Genomic DNA, 21439 nt, shown 5'->3' on the forward strand with positions numbered 1-21439 from the left:
TGCAGCCGAGGCAGCTGACGTCGGGATTCCAGGGAAGGAATGCAGCACACCGGTGGTAGCCGCTATGCCGAGCCCAGCCGCTGTGACCTACGGCGCCCCTTACGCCTCGATAAACCGACTATCGATTATCGTCAACCATTGTTCTGTAATACAATCGAAACTTCCCTTTCCTAAACTTGATACCTCACCTAATTGTTACAATAGTTCGGTAGAATATCATAATGGCAAGCATGAAGGCATTCCGAGCTCTCACACGCCCAACACGTGTCCCCCTCTCCCCCACTAAGCCCCCCGTCCCACGCACCTCATCCCTCTCATTCTCACCCTCTCTCGCATCACCATCATCACAACACGTCCGAACCTTCGCATCCTCAAAACACCCCAAAGACTTCGCACCGCCCAGCACAGCCGACTTAGCCGAGCTGCGCGAGCGCGTGCAAGACTTCACGCGGCGCGAGATCACGCCGGAGGTCGCAGCCCACACCGACCGCAGCAACGCGTTCCCGGCGGACATGTGGGGGAAACTCGGGTCGGCGGGCTTCCTCGGCATGACGGCGGACGAGGACGTCGGGGGCCTGGCGCTGGGGTACCAGGCGCACTGCGTGGTGATGGAAGAACTATCTCGCGCCAGCGGCAGCATCGCGCTGAGCTACGCCGCGCACAGCCAGCTGTGCGTCAACCAGCTGCAGCTCAACGGCACGCCGGCGCAAAAGGCGAAGTTCCTCCCGGACCTGATCGCGGGGACCAAGGTAGGCGCTTTAGCTATGTCGGAGTCCGGGGCGGGAAGCGATGTGGTGAGCATGCGGACGAGCGCGAAGAAGGTCGACGGCGGGTTCCTGCTTTCGGGGACGAAGATGTGGATCACGAACGGGCCGGACGCGGATGTGGTCGTGGTATACGCGAAGACGGCGCCCGAGGCCGGGTCGAAAGGGATCACGGCCTTCATCATCGAGACATCCACCTCCTCAGGCTTCAGCTGCGCGCGCAAGCTCGACAAGATGGGCATGCGCGGCTCGAACACGGGGGAGCTAATATTCGACTCGGTGTTCGTGCCCTCGGCCAACGTTCTGGGCGACGTCAACGGCGGCGTGCGCGTGCTGATGGAGGGCCTCGACCTCGAGCGCCTCGTGCTCAGCGCGGGCCCGCTGGGCCTCATGCAGGCGGCGCTCGACGTCGCGCTGCCCTTCACGCACCAGCGCAAGCAGTTCGGCGCGCCGGTCGCCCGCAACCAGCTCGTCCAGGCCAAGCTCGCCGACATGTACACGAAGCTGCAGGCCTCGCGCGCGTACACGTACGCCACGGCCAAGGCGGTGGACGAGGAGGGCGCGGTCCGGACCCAGGACTGCGCGGGCGCGATCCTGTACGCGGCCGAGCGGGCTACCGAGTGCGCGCTCGACTGCGTGCAGCTGCTGGGCGGCATGGGGTACGTGGAGGAGATGCCGGCTTCGAGGTTACTTAGGGAGTGAGTATTCTTTGCCTTTTCTTTTTCTTTTTTTCTTTTTCCTTTTTTGATATCTTTTAACGTCTTCATCCGTATCCTTCTCCTTCACCTTCGCCTTCTCCGGTACATCTGAAGTATCATGGACTCGCACTACGCTGCGTTACTGACTACCTACCTATTTACTAGTGCCAAATTATACGAGATAGGGGCAGGAACCTCGGAGATCCGCCGCATGGTTATCGGGAGGGCGTTTAATAAGGAATACGCGCATCTTGGAGCATGATCCTGGTTAGGTCGTTTAGCAAATGCATTGGAGCCGGCGTCTAGGGAAATATAGTATCAGAAGTGAAATTCAATTGAGGTCGGGTCTACAAATCATGAGTGGTTGCTAAGTCGATACATAAGCCACCCCTAACATTATATCAACTGCAAGACGCGAGATGAATATAATAATTATATATTTCTGAGAAGCGTGACATGTTTTATATCGTACGTTCTATCGACATAACATCTGTGGAATGACCGGGAGTGGTATCTGTGGCTTCTATCTGCCCTATCCATTTTGATCCGTCGTCAGAGCTATGGCCCGTAATGGGGTCATAACTATGATTGATAGCTCGTATCAGGAAGTGCGATCGGTTACCTGCCGCCTTTCCATCGTCGGTGTTGGGATCTTCCCGTTCCAAGATCAACTCAATATCCAGCTTCCCCACGACTGCTCGCGTCCTAGCTATCTCGCCGTACGTCGCCCAGAAATCTACTTTGTGCGTGAAATCGTCAGGTGGCATGGTTTCTAGTGTAGTCCAGAGTTGCGATTTCTCGAAACAATATTTTTCGAATGTTGCATATTTTGACTTCTGCACCTCGGTTGGCCGTAGGCTGAAGTGTACGTAATTTGTGTTCCAGACGAGTAAAACGCTGAACGGCATCTCCCTAGCAGAAGAACATTCTACTCCAAAGATTACATAGAGAAATGGCCATTCAGAGATTCGATGAGGTTCGCAATCGAACGTGATACACCCGTAGATAGGAGACCACGTCATCCCCGCACCCACATTGGGAGGAATACCTGCAACAGTGACATCTTCAAGTAATTCTATCAGTCCAGAATAGTCTATCGCCTTGATACATAAATTATCCAAATTCGAGTCTACTTTTGGAGTAGACAACGGACAAAGACTCCTCGCGATAGGGATGTTTTGCAAATGGAAACCTCCAAACCCAAACCGATGCCGTTCCCAATCAAGGAGATTTTTGTGGACATATATTAATCCAGTCTGGACTTTCTTAGTCTTCGCCGAGTTGATTCCCAGCGCATCTATACCGATACGTTTAAACGAAGGTGTAGCCAATCTTGCGTACCTATTGACTGATTGTAGGTGACGACTGGAAATCTGCGGTGTTCTAACTAGCTGTATTGATATCTGATAGAGGACAGTGCCATGGCCCGGTTCACACTCGCCTGCATTGAGCATCGCATCAAAGACAGAACAGGCAGCGTTCTCATGGAATAGGTGAGAACCTTCGCCGTAGATTCGTTCAGAGAGCGAAAGATGAATTTGGAGTCCTCTATTGGTGACTGCGGACGGATGTCCAGAATCGAAAAGATTCCCCCTGATCCGTCCTGATTCTGTGAAGTCGTCAGGTGACGTGGCAAACACGCTTTGAAGTGTCCACGCTCTAGGACTAGACTTCGGGACCGTCCAACACAACAACGAGTGATCATCTGTCTCTTTCAGAATCTCTTCCTGTAAGCGAATGAAAGCTCTTTCGCCCTCGCCGTATAAAAGCGGCATGTTGATGTCAAATAATCCTAGAAGAGAGTATGCTACATCTTCTGGGCGGGTACTTGATCTATGGGCTGCCCAAGACATCTTTTGGGCGGCACTATATTCGGATAAGGACTTGTGGCTTTCTATCAAGGGCTTTGGAATTCCAGTAGCATCGGAGACAATTTGTGCTATTCGTTCCCCACAGTGGCCTATCTCTTTCCATCCACGAGAGTAGAAACAGAGTACTCGTGGTGCAATCAACTCCTGCAACGTCCAAGCCCTAGTGAACCATCTAGAGACTTGTGGCTCTCCATGTCCATTTGAGCGTGCGTATGGAAACTGAGACTTTGAAAGTATGAGCATCAACTACAAAAGTCATACTACTATGCTGGTTATATTAGTCAACATACCTGTTCGACGTCCACGAGATAAGCGTAACATATAGCAGACTCTTTATACCATAGGAACATTGAGTTGATGGACTCGCTGAGTTCAGCACTGCTTGATTTATCGATGCAGCAAGTATCTACCCAAGCCCACTTATAGCCATGACGTTTCGCCTGTTCGCAGGTGAAAACAATCTTCTGGTATCCCTCTTTGTTGCGACCCGTTCCGGCTTGTAGGTCCTGAAAGCTCACCTCGTCTTCGCCCCAGGTGTGTGAAAGGATTGCATACTTGCGTTTAGGGATAGCGCTGCCTTGAAACTCGCGCAACTGGATTGTTCTGACGTCTAGCAAATACATCGTGGTCGTATTTCATCGCGATCGTATATTGATGTCGAAAAATTGGAAGAAAGAAGATTGACGTAAGCAGAGCCTCGTTGGGCACCTCGACGTTCCATTGAGGTTCGATTTGGCCCCTATTCAACTCTCGCCAGCTGGTCCTCAGCTGTTATCGGTACAAGAGGAAAGTATATGCGGCATACATCACTTGAAGGCATCATATAATTGGCTGGCAACCTTTCACACAGCATATCTGTATGAACAGCTAGAAGCGACTTACCGCGATTGGTGAAAATATTCCGTCGAATACCTAGTCAGACAACTCATCTGCCCATGTAACTACGCGAACGGGTCATGTGATCTCTATTCCGCATAAAGGCATTCCATCCATTTATCCCGAATAAAAAGGAATGCTTTTAGAGCGAATAGGTAATTATCAACTATCGAGTACCAAGAAAGAAGCCGAAGAACCTTCTCAGGATCTGGATGATCGCATTCATCGCCTCGTTCATTTGAACAAAGTAAATCATTACCGTCTACTGCAGTTCTATGCGATCACTAGACGCTCGGAATAGTTCGCATACTGCTACGGTAGTAGTCTGGCCGGGCCCGACATATGCAAGCTCTGGATTCGGTTTGCTAGATGATCGGTCAGCGCAGGCGATCATATGCCTTAAATTTGCCGAGTACGAACGTGGGCGGATTGGCTATCTTCAGCCGCTATATCCCAAGAAAGCAGCCCATGGGCTGGGCGGGTTGAGTCTATTTACACCACGCTCCACTAGGGACGACTCCTGCTAGCCGGCAACCCAAGGGGCAGATGAAATGACGACAGATAGGTAGTGACCGATACTTTGGGGCGTACATGCACCTATTCTATCTAACGACTCGGGTTACGCACCGTCAGCGGTTATCGCCGTCTCATGGCGCTCACCGTAGAAAGGGCCGACGTAATCGGTGAGCGGAGGAGGCAGGACGGCCAGACGAAATAAATTCGATCGACAGTTTGCCTAACTGTTCTTGTTTGCCTCAGCGACGGGAAGAAAAAAAAGTGACTACGGCGGAGGAAAAACAGCTAACACTTCTCACCGGCTTTTCTGATGTTGTGATACCTAAAGAGGGAGCACATCTAGCCGCTGCTGACCGGTGTGAATATTAGGAACTATTATATGTATATCACACGAAGAAACTGGGTTCCGATATTGCGATATATCACAAATTATCGTGAACTAGTGGTTGAAGGCTACTTGGGTAAGCTGAGCTGCTCCGCTAGGTAATATTTTTCCTTTTCTTTTTGTTGGTATATCGGATCAGTACCGGACCTAGCTCCAATGCGTAAGCGATTGGATGAGCGCAATATCCAAAACCAATTTTTGATATGATGTCTATAGGAATCTCTATGATGTATAAACCCAAAGATTGCTATCTCAAAGTGTTCAACTATTCTTGTTTTGTCAAAAAACGCCTGTAGGGTTAGAGCCTCTGCCCCACTAGAGCTGATACCCTGTGCCAACTTCGGCAGAAAAGCTTCATCATATATGTCATAGAGTAGATCTCGAACCACGTATTGACCACTGGGATACTTATATGTGATTCGGGATACATCACTTAAATGTGTGGAGGAACGTTGTCATCGTCACGATCGCTCCAGTTTCCACGTTGCAGTTCCGCTACAAGGAGAGGAAGGGGGTTATCGCTGCGCTGCATCATATGGCTAGAAATGCGGTTCTCTGGTAGTATATGCAAGTCATCTTACCTCATCGACGATGACGGTATACTGACAAGGTAATAAAGTGGATTCCAGCGAATATGCAGGCTAATATAAATGACCTGGAGCTGCTACAACTTGAAGCGACCCCCTATTGCTGCCCACATCACACAGCAGAGAGCTGGAGAGATGGGAATTCTTACATTCCCATGATCACTGCTGATCCTATACCGGTATCACGCTGTCACATCCCAATAGTTCAGCGTCTCAGCACCTTGTCATCCTCACCGTGTACCACCCAGCCTATCGAGGAGAGGCGTTACATCGACTTGCGGGTAAGCGGGCGCCGAATAGGGCTTCATGTTTTCTTATCTTCCGAGCCGGTCAGGCCTTCGATGAGGAGCTATTCTAGAAGTGACGGTGGCAGAGACATTGTTATTTCTGCATCGGGGGTTTCAGCGACGGCGAAACGCTTAGGTTAAGGGACATAAGCCTAAGGAGTGTCACGCAAGCCGCCTTCCCTTGCGTGAGGGTGGGTTACGACAACTAGCTCCCGCTGAGCACGTTGAATTAACCGATGACCGCAGATGTTGCTCACCCGAAAATCTCGAGCTGTTATGCAGGAGGCATGCATGACGTTGATGGCAATGGATCCTACTCGGCAAGCACAGGTCCTAGAGACGAGGTTGGCCCATAACCATTTGGAGGCTTTGCTTTCCACGAATGAGCTCCTAGGTTTACCTATCCAAGTCCTGGGTTACTAACGCCTCCGGGTACTCTAGGTTGAATTGGGAGAAACCTGCCTCGATCTTAAATCCTGTTTACCTACTTTGGTCCCACGGAGAACCCGGGGAACATGAAGTGATCTATCTGATTTCTGACCAAACTTGCAGATCAATATGATAGGAGCCGAAGGAGACACAAGCCTAGTATCCCGATGGGGAACAAGTTGCGAACCTAAAAGCTCTGATGGAACTACACAAGTAAGTTCGGCCGACAAGTAGGTAGGTTTGGTACGCGAACCAAATACCTATCGTGGACAACGGTCCTAAGTCGACTGAGATCGGGCTAGTGTGATAGGCGGCTCCCTGGAAAACTAAAGATCATAAATGTTGGGTATAATGTCCCTACCCACAAGCCGTTTTCCCCAGAGATTATTTAACCTAATGATCCTGTCAATCGTTCTGATAGTCCGCACCCGGCCGAACAGACAATTTTTCTAAGAGATACATCCATCTAATCCAACAATTACCAATGGCCCACGGACCCTATGAAAAGCCCATTCGGCCATTAACCAAGCAGAATGTGGTCCGGCTATTGAAATCTGATGTTACGAAGATGGTGAGAAAGTTTGGGGGATTAGTGCGACGAGAGCTATGGACCAAAGAGGACCCCGACCGTCAGGTCGACTGGAATGATGCCCGAGTCTGGGAGAAGATCAATAGCGAGGGATTCTACCATCGGGCCGACGAGATGCTCGTCAGTTGTGGAACCGTCACAGTCGATCAGGCAGACTCGCTACGCCCAAAGGTGTTGATTGTCTTCAACAAGAATATTGGCATATACCAATTACCTAAAGGACGTAAAAACATTGACGAGGGATACCTGGCCGCGGCGCTGCGCGAGACAGCGGAAGAGGCCGGAGTTGCCGTCCAACCCCTGAAGCTCAGATTCGGGTCCAGATCCACGCCACCAAAACCTGTCCAGGTCCAGAATCAGGCTAGAGAAACCAGGTACGGCATCGAGGATAAACTCACAGGTATCACAGAGGGGTACAGTAACGAGAGTATTGGTGTCAGTGAATGGTGAGTTATGCGGCATCCTTCCACGTAGCCCTAATTTTGTATTGCCTGCGATACGCGTTAGTTTGGCTTAGCTGACAATGCTTCTGACAGTACGTCCTGAAAAGCTCCTTATCGCTTCCCTTCACGTCCCATAATACTCTGAAAGGTTCCATTAATACGAGTTAGATCCGGATCCTGCTACTGGTGCCTGGAGACACATCTACTGGTTTGCAGCCCAGCCCCTGGGAGATATCAGACGCGACGAAACTCGAATGACGGAAGAAGAAGATCGGAAGAAATTCTCAACTTTCTGGTTCTCTGAAAAGGAAGCGCTGACTCGACTCAAGCTCGAAGATGAAAAATTTAGTAAGTGAATCTTATTTTTACTCTTGCCGGTCTTCTTGAAATGACTGTGTATTCTTTGGCTTTGCTTGGTTCTCCGGAGAACGAAACCGTGTACTCCTGGTCCAAAGCAACGAGTATTTGACCTATGTAAACTTCTGGACGGGCAGCTTATTCCCCTTTCGTGTAGTGGTCCGAATCGCGTTCGCGTACATCCGAAGCATGTCAGCAAACGACTGGACAAGGAGTCAAGAACCAAAATAAGAAGGCCACAAAGCGAACAAGTGGTGTTATGATAGGGAGAAAAGGTGTTCGGGTCATAAATTGAGGTTGATACACGGTTCATATTTCGATGGGTAATGATTTTGATGAAGGACAAATTTTGGAATGGTCGAACGATATATCATATGGATGACTTGCACTCTTCATGATTCCGTAAATGACATGTTCTCGGTCATGAGAGGACTGTATTACTGTTAGTTACACGGCACATAGAAAAGGTCAAGTTCTCATAATAATATTTAACCTGGGTAGCTTCCGAGTACAGGTCGGCAGTTTCCTGAAGAAAGGGGTTGTCAGCCCTATGAATTCGAACCTGCTGAAGGGAAAGAGGCGCTAGTACATTCTAGGTCTAGACCCACCATTAGCCGACGGCCATTTCCGATCAACAATGATATATGACATCAGGGAAATATCATAATCCTCTACCCCACACCTTTTCAGCAGCTTTGTTTGAAGCTACCCCTCACGCCTGGGATAATGTGTAACTCGAAAGGTTGTTTTGCTAGAAGCTTCTCAGTTGTAGGGAGCATAATTTGAACAGAAGACCTGTATCATTCAGTCATCCAGATGTAAACTCGAATAAACCCGCTCTAATCCCGCGTATCTAAGGTTTTAGGTGCTTGGATATTCAAATTTACGATATTGTACCTTAGAAGGGACCAGGTCTCTCGACGTCCTACATCCCGCCCCTAACAGTGTTACATCTGGGTAGTGTGATATATGTCTCTATCCAAGCATCTTTCCGGATCCCGAAGAGTTGCTGCCGTAACATCAGGCCTAGTAGCTCCACCAGAAGCTGCTTCTCAAGTTCACCCACCTTCTTTTTCCAGTTCTAGGTCTAATTCCGACTTTAATTCCAATTCTAATCTTTCAATCTCATCAAACTCGTATCCACTCCTAAACAATAGGAACCTCACTTCTCAGTCAATAAAAACCCAAAATCTACTGAAGCAGTTAACTCCCAAACATACTTGCAAGATGTCGACTATGCCAGCTCAGCACGGCCATTCTGAGGCTTGCTGTAACATTCCACCCGTAGTTGCGACGGGATATAGCGCAAAGGGCAGCTATGAGGAACTCGGAGGCTTCAAATCATGTAAACTACCTCTTCCACCCAATCTCTTCATGATGGCTGACATTGCCGATCGTAGACGTCACCGGTCCGAAGGAGGCAACTAAGGGCATAATTACCATCTACGATATTTTCGGGTATTATCCGCAAACACTCCAGGGTGCCGACATTCTCTCAACTTCGGATCACTCGCAGAAGTACAAGGTTTTCATTCCGGATTGGTTCAATGGCGAGCCCGCCCCCCTCTCGTGGTTCCCTCCCGACACCGAGGAGAAACAGAAGAATCTCGGTGCTTTCTTCCAGAAGAACTCACCTCCAAGCGTAGCAGCCAAGGTTCCAGACTACGTCAGTGCCGTCTCGGCCAAGTATCCCGAAATCAAGTCATGGGCTATTCTTGGAGTAAGACTCCTATAAACCATAGTAGAAAATATAAGGAGTCCACAATAGACGCTGACAACCGTTACAATAGTTCTGCTGGGGAGGCAAGGTCGTCTCTCTCGTAACCTCGAAACCAGACACCGTCTTCAAAGCAGGCGTTGAAGCCCACCCGGCAATGGTTGACCCCGCTGATGCTGAGAACATCAAGGTTCCCCTCGCTCTACTAGCTTCTAAGGACGAGACCCCTGAAGATGTCAAGAAGTTCGAGGCGAACCTTACGGGTCCCAAATACGTCGAGACCTTTGGCGACCAGATCCACGGTTGGATGGCCGCGCGCTCCGACCTCGAAAACGAGCGTGTGAAGGCCGAGTACATCCGCGGCTACGAAACAGTCTTGAAATTCCTGTCTCAGCATATCTAAACTATGCACAAAAATTCTGATCTATGGATTAGCAGAGTGGCGAATAAGCGGATATGTATCTAGGTGAGCTGAAATCTTAGGGAGCAAGCCGTCGCGTTTAAAGTGAGGCTTACATAGGACCTAACTCCTTTAATTTACGATTATGACAGTACCTTCTTTTACGTATGAGTAGGCGCGAGCGAACGAATTCCATGTCACGTACGAATCCAATTAAACTATGGGCCAGCGTAAGGAACACCAATGTAATAATAGCGAATCTTTGTATTGGTTCTCAGCATGTGAGATACTTGCAGTTGTTTGTCATTGTGCTACAGCTCGAAACTTCCCTCTGCGATATGCACCTTTCCTGTGCCTAGTACGATTTTTTTTGGGTTTTTCTTCCTTCTCCTTTTCTCATGTCGTTGTGTCGCCAATCGGCAGCAAAAGAATATCCGTAACCAGACCCCTTAACCACCTCCTACGACAGTTCAATGCTGTCATCTAGCCGTCCTCCATTTAGTGCAAAGGCCAGTCAGAGGGAACATCGGGACCCTCGTGATTGACAGATCCCATCCACGAATCGTGACCGATAGGCTGCCACACCTCTACCATCTGATTACGAGCGGTGGGCTCATCCTGAGCCTGGGGCAGGACTTGAGCGTGGTTCTGTTCCCAGACGTCTCGGGGATCCACATACTGAGGATAAAGTTGAGGCGGGTCCTGAGCAGGGACGGGATTCTGCAGTTGCTGGTCTCCGGACCAGGTGTCGAAGATGAAGGATGACTGTTCTGTAGCATGTGCCTGGGCGCCCAGACCCTGGGGGGCGTCATAAGTAAGCTGGAGACCTTGCTGAGAACCGCTAGCCTGGGCAGTGGCAAGAGTCGGTGCCATGTCATCTCGGCGTCGCCAGGTATCGAGTGATAAGGGTGAAGGTAAGTCATCACCAGTAGGACAATCTCCTTGTCCTCCACCGCGAGTCGGGCGGTAACCCTGGTGCTGGTGCTGGGACTGGTTCTGGGTCTGCACCTGCGTCTGCGTCTGCATCTGTGCCTGCGTCTGTGCCTGTGCCTGCGCCTGTGCCTGCGCCTGGGTGCTAGACTCGCTATCCTGACCGCTTCGACGGCGCTTCTTCAAGTTCACGTTCGAGCGTCGCTCGGAGACGTGGGCGGGCGGCGGAAGCGCGTTGTGCTCCGGGAAGCGGAGACTGGGCAGGACATTGCCACGATGACCGATAGCGGGAGCGCCGGGCACGTTCGCGCCTTCCTGCTTCTCGAAGTGGACCATCGCCCACACCTTTCTCATGTCGCTCTTGCGAACGGGGCCCTGGACGAACGCGCCGGCCTCGTTGAGGCGCTTGGCTCGGAGCTTCAGCATCTCGCTCAGACGGGGCGTCGTGGGGGAGAAGACGCCGACGTACTCGACCTTGTACCAGCCGACGAAGTTGAAGCGGGAGATCAGGCTGGCGCTGTTGCGCTGCTCCTGGAACGCGGCGACGAGCTTGTTGGACTTCGGGTTGTACTCGAAGTAGGCCACGTGAGGGATGCCGGGGTTGGTGCTGCGACGCTGATACTCGGGAAGGGTCTCGAAGTTGTCGGTGGTGAACACGGTGCGGTTGATCGCGAAGTGAGTCTTGTCCTCAGGAGTTAATAAGAGGTACGCAAGCGCTGGATCGGGCTGAGCGCTGTTGAGCACGTAATGAGCTCGGTTGGGCCAGTTAGCGTAGGCCTCGCCGTTGTAGTAAGTCTCGATGTCGCGACGAGAGTATGTAGTTACAACGGGAGCAGGGGCCGGAGCAGGGGCCGGGGCAGGCTTGGGTTCGGGAGTATCGTCGTCGTCGTCGCCGGTGAGATCGATGAACGTGCTGGTATTGGTTGGAGGCACCTAGCCTGCCTGACCACTACCACCTCGCTGACCACCGGAAGTGTAGTTCATACTAGCGCCCGCCATGCCAGTGTTACTACCGCCACTCGAAGGACCAGAACCGTCACTTTGTGCAGCGCGAATGCGCTCGGGGACGTAGTTGTAAGGCATCACCTCAGGCTCTGCTGCTCCGCTCTGATCAGCGCGGCGGAAAGGAGGAACGTAAGGGTCGAATAGAAAGTTATCCATGGTTAATGGTTGATGGAAGCTTGGCTTACGTGCGATAGGTATTCCTTTGCAGTGAAAGACGAGTGTTGGATACGGTGATAGAAAAAGAAGGAGAAATGGGTGACACTTAGGTAAATCGACGAGGATATTTGGCAATAAGCGACGATGATCTAAGGTCACGAGAGGATGAGTGAATGATTTACTGTGCCTGTGGGAAGCTTGAGGCTACAGTCAGTCGATGTTAAGAAGAGTTGTTTTGGTAAGAGGATGTAGAAGTAGCAGGGTAAAGTTGTCGGTGCGAGTAGGAAATGAATGTGCTCGGGGAAGAATTTAGAAATCTCAGACACATGAGGAAGAATGGGTTTATATACCCTTCCAGGAGCCTCTCCGTCCTCGAAATCGACTCCCAGACCCTCGGGGGTGTTTGTCAAGTGGCTAATGACTATTCGAAGTCGGTATACATGCCGCCTGACGGCTCCTACCTGTCCAAGCTTTGCAGCTCCACAGCTGCTCATACAGACATGACTGCCTTATATATGACTAAACAAGAGGATCAGAGAATAGTCCGGAAGAATCTGCTCGCGTTTACTACTAAGTCGGCAGTGACTCTGCTTGTGACAACTCGGCATGTGGTAAGTCTAAGACAGGACCAGTATGCGGATTCCCTTTCGACAAGCAATATACTTGTATTGAACCCCTGAACGATGTCAAAGAGCTCCTTCTGGATACACAATAGGCCATAACAAACTGAGTCAAGTTCAAACATACAATCAACGTGATGGTCAAGGCAGATTATGACACTCTAGATAACTACTATTAACGACTTAGAGCATATTTTGGACGTCACGGAAAATTTGACGCGAGACGGCTACGCCCAATGCTGAGGCAGTTGGAATATCGAATAGACCTCGAGCTACAGGCTGATCAAAGCACATCCGTCTAACACTTGTAGTTAAGATAAAGTTATTTTTCTATTGTTAGTTATTGTTAGTAGGAACACAGCAACGGTAAAGTCCAGGCCCGGATACGGGTGGGAACGGCGCTTTATAAGACTTTGGGGTTGCTCCTCTAACTTTAACTAAGTATTCTCTATACACATAACTAACATAAATACAAGATCTTATTATATTCACTTTTGCATTTTGTACGTTGAATTATCGAAGCAAAGTATGTTGGGTCTTGTACTACTTATCTTAAAGGATCCTTCGATCTATTTATCTAACTCCTTTCCGTGCGAGATCTGTTTGACCTCTGAGCTTTGAGTCACACGTCAATAAAAATGGATCGAAGGAATATTACGAGATAGCTTAGGGTAGTTTGTTAACATACTGTATGACATTTAACTGCCAAGATGATATCTGAATTTTCTAGCGTCTTTGTCGAATGGTATAAATAGGGTAAGATGGCAACCCCCCCCCCCCCCCCAAAACCATGGTTTACTGTTGATGTTGTTCTATCAATAATATTGGCTCCTTGATCGAATATCTATTCAGTTCCGATTATTAGAAGAGCCGGGGTTAAATACGATAGGAAGAAGTAAAATATATTGAAGAGTAGGGAACTCCGCAAATAGAAGATTTCGATTCATCGTTACTAAAATAAGCACGGCTAATCCAAAGTAAAGGGGGGGCAAAAAAACCAAGCGACGTTGTCAAGGATTACGACTTAATGGAATGATACGTAGTATTAATTGATAGAGTTTCTATATGTGATATTAATGTTGTATGAATATACCCAGGATATGATTCCTGAAAGGGAAGCAAACTAAAAAGTGAAGGGAAACTTACAGGTGAATGAAAGAGAGAGAATATCGGATAGATCCGATAGTAGTGCTAGTGAGACCGGGATGGCGAGGTCAATATAGGTATCGAGTAATCATGGACGACGGATTATGTTGCCCTCAGAACACATATAGGTACCTACCATACATGTCATACAAGAAGAGGGAACAAATCTATTAATACAATAATCATTTCCATGTCTCTGGATAGATAGAACTAATATATGAAGCATTAGCGGAATTGTTCAAATTTGATACCTATGGATATCTTAAAGTTGACGGTTTCCAACACTAGGTAATTTGCCCCTTTCCCTAGAAGTAATGCATAGGGGTAAAATCTGAATTTTGTCAGGACTCAACTAATTCAGTACTCCATTCGACTAGAATATTTGGATGGTGACAGGTTATCATTAATTCAAAAACCTCTGAAGAATCAACTCCAGCATTGGCTGCTCTCATACATTCATCCCAACTTGTAAATTCTCATCCCGCCTACGTACCTGATAGCATGGAACCGCATGCCTCCATAGTTGGACAATCACGGATATAAATAATGAGTTAACTTAAGTGAGTTAATTTGACCTATATTGTGTGTATATAATACCCTAGGAGAAGGGCATGTAAGCGTGAGTCCACGTACAATGGATCATGCCGAGTAGTATCCATATCCTTAAACTATGTACTTCCTGACTGCAGACCCCATCGGAAAATAACCTTTGACGTCGAACCGCCAGGAGACTGACAGACAGGAGTAGTAATATACATTCTAGCATATTTCCTTAACTTTCTACACATATTTATGTCACTAGAAGGGCAGGTAGGTATCACAAGCTACTTTGCCCCAGTCCCACTAACAAGCAAGACCGCGCTCCCCAACTGCCGCCTCAAATCCTCCTTCTCGACATCATGCGTATCCTCGACCTCTCCCCACCGCCCAGTCTGCCAATCGACTTCGATACTCGCCAACCTCGCCGCCTCTTCCACGCCGAACCTCTTCCCCTCCCCCGCACTCGCGCCGTCTCCCACGCCGGCCCCTACGAACCCTTCGCTCCACTCCACGAGCAACCTCACGGAGCCCAGCAACGACTTAGCCGCGAGCGCACCTCTCTCGAGCCCCGCCAGCTCCCAAGGACTCAATCCCATGATCCACCCCTGGATGATCTGCCTCGTGATCTCCGGGTGGCTCCTCGGCATGATACTCTCGCCGTCCAGCACCGGCTCGATGGTCACGCCGGGCCAGACGCGACTTGTCAAGAACCCGACCACCTCCTCGGTCGCCTTCTTCTGCCTATCTCTCAAACTCTCCCCGGGCCCGTCCTCGTGCCGAGGCGGCGGCGCCCAGCACAGCAGGGAGTCCGTGTCGAGGTACTTGAGCAGTACCTTGACGATGCCTTCCCTCAGCTTCTGTTCGTTGATACCCTTACCACTCCCACTCCCACTCCCACTCCCACCACCGCCGCCGGCGCTAGCGCAACTAGCAGCGTCATCATCCGCGATATCAAGCGCCCTACACACCAACCCCGTAAGCGGGATAAAATGCGACCTAGTCGCCTGCTGCGGCGAAAGCAGCATATCCCACTCCGCCGCCAGCGCACCCGCCAACAACGGCTTACTCAACGGGATCCTCACAACATCCTTCGTCTCAGGGCGCCTCAGCGGCCGCGTGTCCAAGTGCACCTCCCACGCGCCATCGACCTCGCGCACGTGCACGTCCTTCCAGAACCGCTTCCTCAGCGCGTTGTCCCTGGCTTCCTTCTTCGAGCCCGGCGTCGCCGACTTATTAGAGGAGGAAGAGGAAGACTTGTATTGTCGGATCGCCTGCGCCTGTTCCAAGATCTCCGCTTGCCGTTTCCGCCGCTCGAGTCGCTCGGTTGCGCTGTCGGCTGCGGGGACGGGGGGCTCGGGGGGTGGGCCGGTGCCGTGGATTGGGGAGACGGTGGCGGGCGCGGGGGTGGTGCTGTGGATGTTGCGCTGTTGTCGCGTTACTACTGCTCTTAGGGGTAGGGTCGCTGTTGCGTTTGGGTGTGAGCATTGGATTTGCTGGCGAATCGCCGAGCGCAACGCTATTCGCATTGGCGGCTTCATTGTGAATACGGCTGAAGAAGGGAGATCGTGTTGAAGTCGAAGTTCTATGAGAGAAGTGGCACTTTGTATAAATTTACGCATGTGTTTTGTTATCGATTATGCAAGAGCTTCGACATGCTTGAATGTGGATTGGCCAATAAGAAGTCGAGGTCCCATACTTACCTACCTGTATCTTGATTACATAAACACCTTTGGTTTGCTGACATAAGTCAGACCGTATTTGAGAAATCGATATTACCTACTGTCACAACTTTCAAAGTCTCAAGATTCTATAACTTAGTTTTTTGCTTTTTTTATTGATATGCTCTACTCCTCTATGTTGAAACAGCCAGCCGAAAAACCAAGGCGGCAAATCTGAAGCAAAAACACCGACCACGCTGGAAGCAAAGAGGCTGACAAAGGAACAAGACAGACGTGTTAATATATACAGCCATATGTTAGATAGAGTTGCCCCGAGTGATAATCTTTTACGAAGTTCCAAGTTCCATCCTTCTTTTACGCGGCTAGGCCTTCCGTAGATACTTCCCGGCGTAATACTATATGCAACGCCTCAACCCATGAGGCGAATAGGCCCGTCCCCTAAAAGTTGCCATTAAGAATTTAACCCCAATCCTTCGCCTCCATAAAACTTAAGTTATAGGTTTCAAGTACATATGAGCTTGTTACAGTGTATACTGCTAGACTAGTAAGGGGGCCTGGTAAGATTTCCAAGGGTGTTCTGCTTGGATTTGCTATCGATGCCCTTAAGCATCGCTTGAAGGTCCATGCTAGCGGCGCCAGCATTGGCAAAGTTGCTTGAGAGGACGCTATCGCCTCCTCGACTTCTGATATTCCTCTTAGGACTCTTGAAAGCATGATCTTGGCTTGAAACCTTGGCGAGGGTTACCTCGGGGGGAGGTGATTTCCCTGCTAAGGATGGTGGTAATGGAGGTACTGGTGGCACCTGCTCTCCATTTTCGTCCTGACCTTCCGTAGGGTTGGACGTTAGAGGACCTCCCAAGTCTCCGGACGCCTTTCGTTCCCTGGATTTTGATCTCGACCGCCCCAGAGCTGCTTCATGACCATTGACGCCCTCGGCCTGGGGATTCCATGAAAGTTCTGATGGCGTGAAATCACAACTCGCCATGCTTTCGCTGCTGTCATCATCTTCCCGCAACGTCTGGAATGTACCCGGCCTGACTGGATCCCCACTCAACACAGATTTGAGCTGGTCGACAGAAGCGACGAAGCCTTTACTAGAGGCACTCCTCCCTGAACCGTGACTCTGTATGCTAGAATTTCGCAGAGCAGCAGCGTGGCTGGCATGCGATACGGGCCGCAGGTTGGTTTGTCGAGCATAGGCAGACTCTGGCCTACTTGAAGGGAGGCCATTAGCTGAAGGCCCATTGACGGTAAGGTGATTTCCCTTGGTGGTAGTCGTCCCGGCTTTGGACCCATTGAGCGAAGCAGACTTGCTTTCTGCTTGAAGGGCGATGACAACGGCCTCTCGATTCCATTCTGCCAACATTTCCTCCTTAAACTTTTCAGGCAGGTCATGCTCGTCATTAGCAGGTGGAATAGGACCTAGAGTAGAGCCCAGGGCGGGATGTGCGAACACACGACCAGGCGACGTTGAAGGGCTAGCGGGAGGGGAAATCGCTCTGTCCTTATAGTTGGCGCAGATGCAATCTACCATCGCAGCGCGGTCGTCAAAGGGCAATAGTGCTTCTGACTCTACCTCGTGCGTGGGGATTTTCGACTCCGTTCTAGCCATACCCGGAGTGCCCAAAATTTCTAGCGACGGTGTTGGGATGTGCACGCCTTCAACCCAGAAATTTTTGCTTCTTCTGCGAACCACTTCATTATGAATTGCTCGACCGGCCGGCGTCCCCTCGAATTCAAAGTGCTCGCTTAGAGCCCAGAAATAGCCGTGACAAAGACATCCCAGATGGACTTTAGATGTAGGTGTTTCCGCTTCCAATATATCCTCCTGGAGCCGAAATATTACCGGAATACCGTATCTTGCCGCATTAACACCGAGTTTATTGACTAATTTTGTTAGCAAGACATGGAGGAGAGCAATATCTGCTTCGAACTCCATGAATTGCAAGGCGTTGTCGTAGATGGCAAGATGGAGTAGTTTTAGAAAACGGGAGCGTGGAACTTTGACAGGCTTCTCACGAGCCGAAGCATTGGAGACAGCTCTGCGAGCAGTAGTTGCAGCTGGCATTTCCTTGGTGTTAGTTCGTGGTCTCTGGCTCATGTCATCTCGCGCTTCCAGATCAGATCTCGTAGTTTCTCTCTCGAGCCAAGTAGTAAGGGCGTCGACATATGCCTTTCGAACTTGTCCATCCGGATCACGCAAGAGCCAGTGTGTACCCTCCCACGCCTGTATGGAAACTTTGTTTCTAGTTAAACTAACATTTCCACTGATCTTGGTCTTCGGGTTAGCAACAAGAAGAATAGACTTTATAGCTTGAAGTGCGATAGTCTTCGCCAAGTCCAACGCGAAGAAGCTATCAAGATGAGACTGGTCGTCCGAAATATTGCCTGCTGAGGCCCCGGGCGGGGAAGAATCGACCTTTTGGGTCGGTGAAGCGTTCACTGTGCTTGGATGAGGTTTGAGCCTCATGAGAATACCGGAAACCATGTCGGAAATTTGATCCGCATAGTATACGTGAGTGGCCAGGTTCCCGATACACTTCTGGATCCGAGCCAAGAGGTCTCTATACGGAGCAGCGATGTGCTGCGAAAGATCGGGAGCTGCAGAGGTCTTTTCGTCCCCTGACGCCGCACTTCCTCTCGAACTTCCTGAGTGCTTCAAAACTCGCTTCATATGTTGTATCAACCCTAGGAGGGCATCCATAACACTTAAACCGATCAGGTTGATGTCGGAGCTCAGTAAGGATCCAATTATGGCAGTAAGTACGATTTGATCGGGAATGTTCTCGTCAATCGGCGGGTTTCGAAGTAGCGCGTCGGTAGCGGTAATCATCATAACGTAACGGTCTTGAACTGGCGCCCATCTCGTGACAAACTCGAAAATTTTGATCGCCCAGCCATGGTCACGTCCGTTATCTCCCTTGGCCTCGACTACCACCGTCTCTTTCTGCTGAACACGTTCCTTAATGAATTTCAACAGGGCCGAAGTCGCCCCACTAATTTGTGCCCTGTTGGGTATGACGAATATTTGCTTTAGGCATTGCATAGCCACGACGCCAATATCTTCTTCGGCCAACTTGTCGATATCAACGGATGTGCCGGAAATAGCTATCGGGTTCGCGTCTCCTCCAGTGTCAGCGGTTTTAACGGTTGAAACACTCGTTCTACGTCGTAACAACGCGTTAGTATCGACCTTCTCTTCTAGCTGCACACGCTGCAACAAAATATCCAGGAAGTCTTCGTTGTCGGTCCACAGGTTTTCTAGAATCATAGGTACTATGACATCAAGTTGACGTCCGGCAACAGACGAAAGCGCGTCAGATTCGGCGACACTTTTGATTGCCTCCAACCCTACATTTCTCCACCTCATAGCGACAGGTTTGCTAGAGGGGCTCCTAGCAGGGTTTTTACGAGTCGACGCGAAGGTGGCGTAAGCGCGTACGACCGATTCATATTGACGGAGGTAAGCTTGATCGGCAAAAAGAGAGGAGACATCATGGTGTTCGCAGAAGATTCGAAAGGTCGGCAGCGATGCCTCGACCATGGTGATGTCGTTGGACCGGAGGACGAGGTCCAGGATTCTGAGGACATTTTGGGCGAATAGGGGGAGGTCTTTAGGAGCTTTTTCGATTATGGCAGCTAGTATTTGTAAGGTAACTTGGACATTTCTAGATGATTTGGTTTGGTTAGTGCTTATTGATTCTCTTCGAACTATATGACAGTTGCATTTCTAAGTTAAGGGGCTAGACATCGGTTCGCGTGGTTTCGTAACAGGAGTGGCTGACGTACCCAATGCGCACCCTCCAAACATCACTAGCTGTCTTTTTCTCGAGGAATTGGCCAACCTTCTGGATCTTAGACCGTCGGGAGGTAGCGTAGAATAAAAGGTAACTTAGTTCACTCGAGTTTGGTTTGACATCAACGGCACCCTTGGTGGTGTGAGGATAGCACTTGAGGACGAGGACTTGGTGTTTCGGGCGACATTTTTGCTGTATGGCGTTCATTGCGCCAGGCAGTGCGCAAGCAGCCTAACTAGCTAGAGGAAAAGGGGGTAGACGTGAGACGTCGATTGCGAAGAAGACAACAGATGAATGGACCTGTCATAGGAAGCTGGATCGCGGTATCTGTAAGTGAAATTGCAAATTAGGTTGGTATTCTCGTCGTGTTGAGTAGATTTGAGTGGTGTGAGTGTTCTGCAGTGTTCTGCAGTGTTGTGTAGTGTGTAGTGTAGTGTTGCCTCGTGTCGTTCTCAGCCAGCGAAAAAAAGAAAATTACCGTAATAATTCAGCCCCCCGGCAACTAGACTAAAGTTACTTTAGGTACTTTAGCACCCACGTACCATCTAGGCGGATCTCTGGTATCTCTGGTACTAGGAACTTTATCCCTGGACGGTCGCACTGGCATTTATTAAATCCACCCCTTGCCCAAATTAATACGTCCGCATCGAGAGAAGGGCATGCAGGGCATGTTACAACAACAACAGGACGGAATGTAGGTAGGAAATGCTGAAATATCTATGTCTTCAAGATGACAATAGAAATAATTACCCACCTGTGAGGTGTCCGTCTCCAAGGGATGAAATCGATTTGTTTCGTCATTCAAGGCACCAAGTAGACCAATTGTGGACGCCGAACATGTAGGCTGCGTCATAAGGCGCAAACGTATCCAGTCTTCATGTTACTTGTCCTGTCCGCCCTAACTGAAAATGTATTAGTAGGTATACGACTCAGGAACTATTTTCTTGATCGTCACACAGCAAGTGTGGGAGTGTTACCAATTACTTGGAAATGATATGAAGTTGTAAAGAAAGAACATTGAAGGTGCAGGATCCAAGGTCAAATTATAACTCGAGTTGAATATTAGGGAAGTTAGCGATATTATTACTACCATTTAACCATTAAGGTTCCCAACGGTCACGAGTTTAAATCGCTAGTCACCAGAACTAGTAACGCGAAAGTCAAATCAATATATCCCGTTAATAAACCCCTCCAGCCGATCATTTGCTAAGCAACCGTACAGCCCTATGGAGCATGGAATATGCTGTACCTATACTATATATCCATGGATATCACACAACACACACTGCCACCTGACACGACAGCAATAGGCGACCGTTCCCTCTCAACAAAGTTGAGATGAATTGTTGAACTCGGAGGAACTGAAGACTCGACCTCGGATCTCCGATATGTCTATCAATAGCGTCCTTTCAACATTGAAGTCGTGTCGCATTCCACTTTTGCTAAACCTCTTCTAGTATACTACGCTGACTACGTTGGCATAGATTGGATGATACGAAAAATACCTATTTTCGGTTTGAGGAATCAACTGAATAGATGGACGAATAACCACCTACCACCTCTGCGACGTCCCCTGACAGCCAACAGCCAATCAAAAATATGCTGTCATGCCTTACTAGGTACCTAGCTTTAGTTCTCTATTCGGAT

At 49.6% G+C, this 21439-nt stretch overlaps 7 protein-coding genes across 7 annotated transcripts; 4 read left to right on the forward strand and 3 right to left on the reverse strand.

Annotated features, from left to right (window-relative positions):
• Positions 1 to 140: 140 nt before the first annotated feature.
• On the forward strand, positions 141 to 1909 carry F4807DRAFT_416862 (acyl-CoA dehydrogenase NM domain-like protein). The gene is made up of 2 exons (XM_047997171.1): positions 141 to 1462; positions 1628 to 1909. Exons 1-2 carry the CDS (start codon positions 222 to 224, stop codon positions 1722 to 1724), a joined length of 1338 nt encoding a protein of 445 aa, XP_047856429.1. The 5' UTR covers positions 141 to 221; the 3' UTR covers positions 1725 to 1909.
• On the reverse strand, positions 1910 to 4260 carry F4807DRAFT_416864 (HET-domain-containing protein). The gene is made up of 2 exons (XM_047997172.1): positions 3624 to 4260; positions 1910 to 3558 (listed from the first exon to the last, which is right to left on the reverse strand). The coding sequence occupies exons 1-2, from the start codon at positions 3954 to 3956 to the stop codon at positions 1924 to 1926; spliced, it is 1968 nt and encodes a 655-aa protein (XP_047856430.1). The 5' UTR covers positions 3957 to 4260; the 3' UTR covers positions 1910 to 1923.
• A 2721-nt stretch (positions 4261 to 6981) lies between these two features.
• Positions 6982 to 7801, forward strand: F4807DRAFT_458116 (uncharacterized protein; the record flags this gene model as incomplete). The annotated part of the gene is made up of 3 exons (XM_048001150.1): positions 6982 to 7437; positions 7510 to 7537; positions 7614 to 7801. 3 exons carry the CDS (start codon positions 6982 to 6984, stop codon positions 7799 to 7801), a joined length of 672 nt encoding a protein of 223 aa, XP_047856431.1.
• Positions 7802 to 8492: 691 nt separating this feature from the next.
• F4807DRAFT_416882 (Alpha/Beta hydrolase protein) lies at positions 8493 to 10306 on the forward strand. Its single transcript, XM_047997173.1, has 3 exons — positions 8493 to 9147; positions 9203 to 9522; positions 9593 to 10306. Exons 1-3 carry the CDS (start codon positions 8772 to 8774, stop codon positions 9920 to 9922), a joined length of 1026 nt encoding a protein of 341 aa, XP_047856432.1. The 5' UTR covers positions 8493 to 8771; the 3' UTR covers positions 9923 to 10306.
• Positions 10307 to 11435: 1129 nt separating this feature from the next.
• Positions 11436 to 12081, forward strand: F4807DRAFT_381492 (uncharacterized protein). Its single transcript, XM_047995789.1, has one exon. The coding sequence runs from the start codon at positions 11597 to 11599 to the stop codon at positions 11996 to 11998; it is 402 nt and encodes a 133-aa protein (XP_047856433.1). The 5' UTR covers positions 11436 to 11596; the 3' UTR covers positions 11999 to 12081.
• A 2251-nt stretch (positions 12082 to 14332) lies between these two features.
• F4807DRAFT_416887 (ATP12-domain-containing protein) lies at positions 14333 to 15886 on the reverse strand. Its single transcript, XM_047997174.1, has one exon. The coding sequence runs from the start codon at positions 15852 to 15854 to the stop codon at positions 14601 to 14603; it is 1254 nt and encodes a 417-aa protein (XP_047856434.1). The 5' UTR covers positions 15855 to 15886; the 3' UTR covers positions 14333 to 14600.
• A 235-nt stretch (positions 15887 to 16121) lies between these two features.
• On the reverse strand, positions 16122 to 20695 carry F4807DRAFT_416888 (uncharacterized protein). The gene is made up of 2 exons (XM_047997175.1): positions 19785 to 20695; positions 16122 to 19663 (listed from the first exon to the last, which is right to left on the reverse strand). The coding sequence occupies exons 1-2, from the start codon at positions 19997 to 19999 to the stop codon at positions 16537 to 16539; spliced, it is 3342 nt and encodes a 1113-aa protein (XP_047856435.1). The 5' UTR covers positions 20000 to 20695; the 3' UTR covers positions 16122 to 16536.
• Positions 20696 to 21439: the final 744 nt, after the last annotated feature.

Source organism: Annulohypoxylon truncatum, assembly GCF_022578515.1.
Source record: "Annulohypoxylon truncatum strain CBS 140777 unplaced genomic scaffold F4807scaffold_8, whole genome shotgun sequence".
NCBI lineage: Eukaryota > Fungi > Ascomycota > Sordariomycetes > Xylariales > Hypoxylaceae > Annulohypoxylon > Annulohypoxylon truncatum.

What these genes read in the sequence shown, in the direction of transcription:
- F4807DRAFT_416862 (XM_047997171.1), top strand. Translation starts at nt 222, where the DNA reads ATGGCAAGCATGAAGGCATTCCGAGCTCTCACACGCCCAACACGTGTC. An exon ending in GCTTCGAGGTTACTTAGGGA is followed by an intron (nt 1,463 to 1,627) that starts GTGAGTATTCTT and finishes CCTATTTACTAG; the next exon opens with TGCCAAATTATACGAGATAG.
- F4807DRAFT_416864 (XM_047997172.1), bottom strand. Translation starts at nt 3,956, where the DNA reads ATGTATTTGCTAGACGTCAGAACAATCCAGTTGCGCGAGTTTCAAGGC. An exon ending in ATCTCGTGGACGTCGAACAG is followed by an intron (nt 3,559 to 3,623) that starts GTATGTTGACTA and finishes ATACTTTCAAAG; the next exon opens with TCTCAGTTTCCATACGCACG.
- F4807DRAFT_416882 (XM_047997173.1), top strand. Translation starts at nt 8,772, where the DNA reads ATGTCTCTATCCAAGCATCTTTCCGGATCCCGAAGAGTTGCTGCCGTA. An exon ending in ACTCGGAGGCTTCAAATCAT is followed by an intron (nt 9,148 to 9,202) that starts GTAAACTACCTC and finishes TGCCGATCGTAG; the next exon opens with ACGTCACCGGTCCGAAGGAG. An exon ending in AGTCATGGGCTATTCTTGGA is followed by an intron (nt 9,523 to 9,592) that starts GTAAGACTCCTA and finishes CCGTTACAATAG; the next exon opens with TTCTGCTGGGGAGGCAAGGT.
- F4807DRAFT_381492 (XM_047995789.1), top strand. Translation starts at nt 11,597, where the DNA reads ATGAGCTCGGTTGGGCCAGTTAGCGTAGGCCTCGCCGTTGTAGTAAGT.
- F4807DRAFT_416887 (XM_047997174.1), bottom strand. Translation starts at nt 15,854, where the DNA reads ATGAAGCCGCCAATGCGAATAGCGTTGCGCTCGGCGATTCGCCAGCAA.
- F4807DRAFT_416888 (XM_047997175.1), bottom strand. Translation starts at nt 19,999, where the DNA reads ATGAACGCCATACAGCAAAAATGTCGCCCGAAACACCAAGTCCTCGTC. An exon ending in GTTTGGAGGGTGCGCATTGG is followed by an intron (nt 19,664 to 19,784) that starts GTACGTCAGCCA and finishes CAAATCATCTAG; the next exon opens with AAATGTCCAAGTTACCTTAC.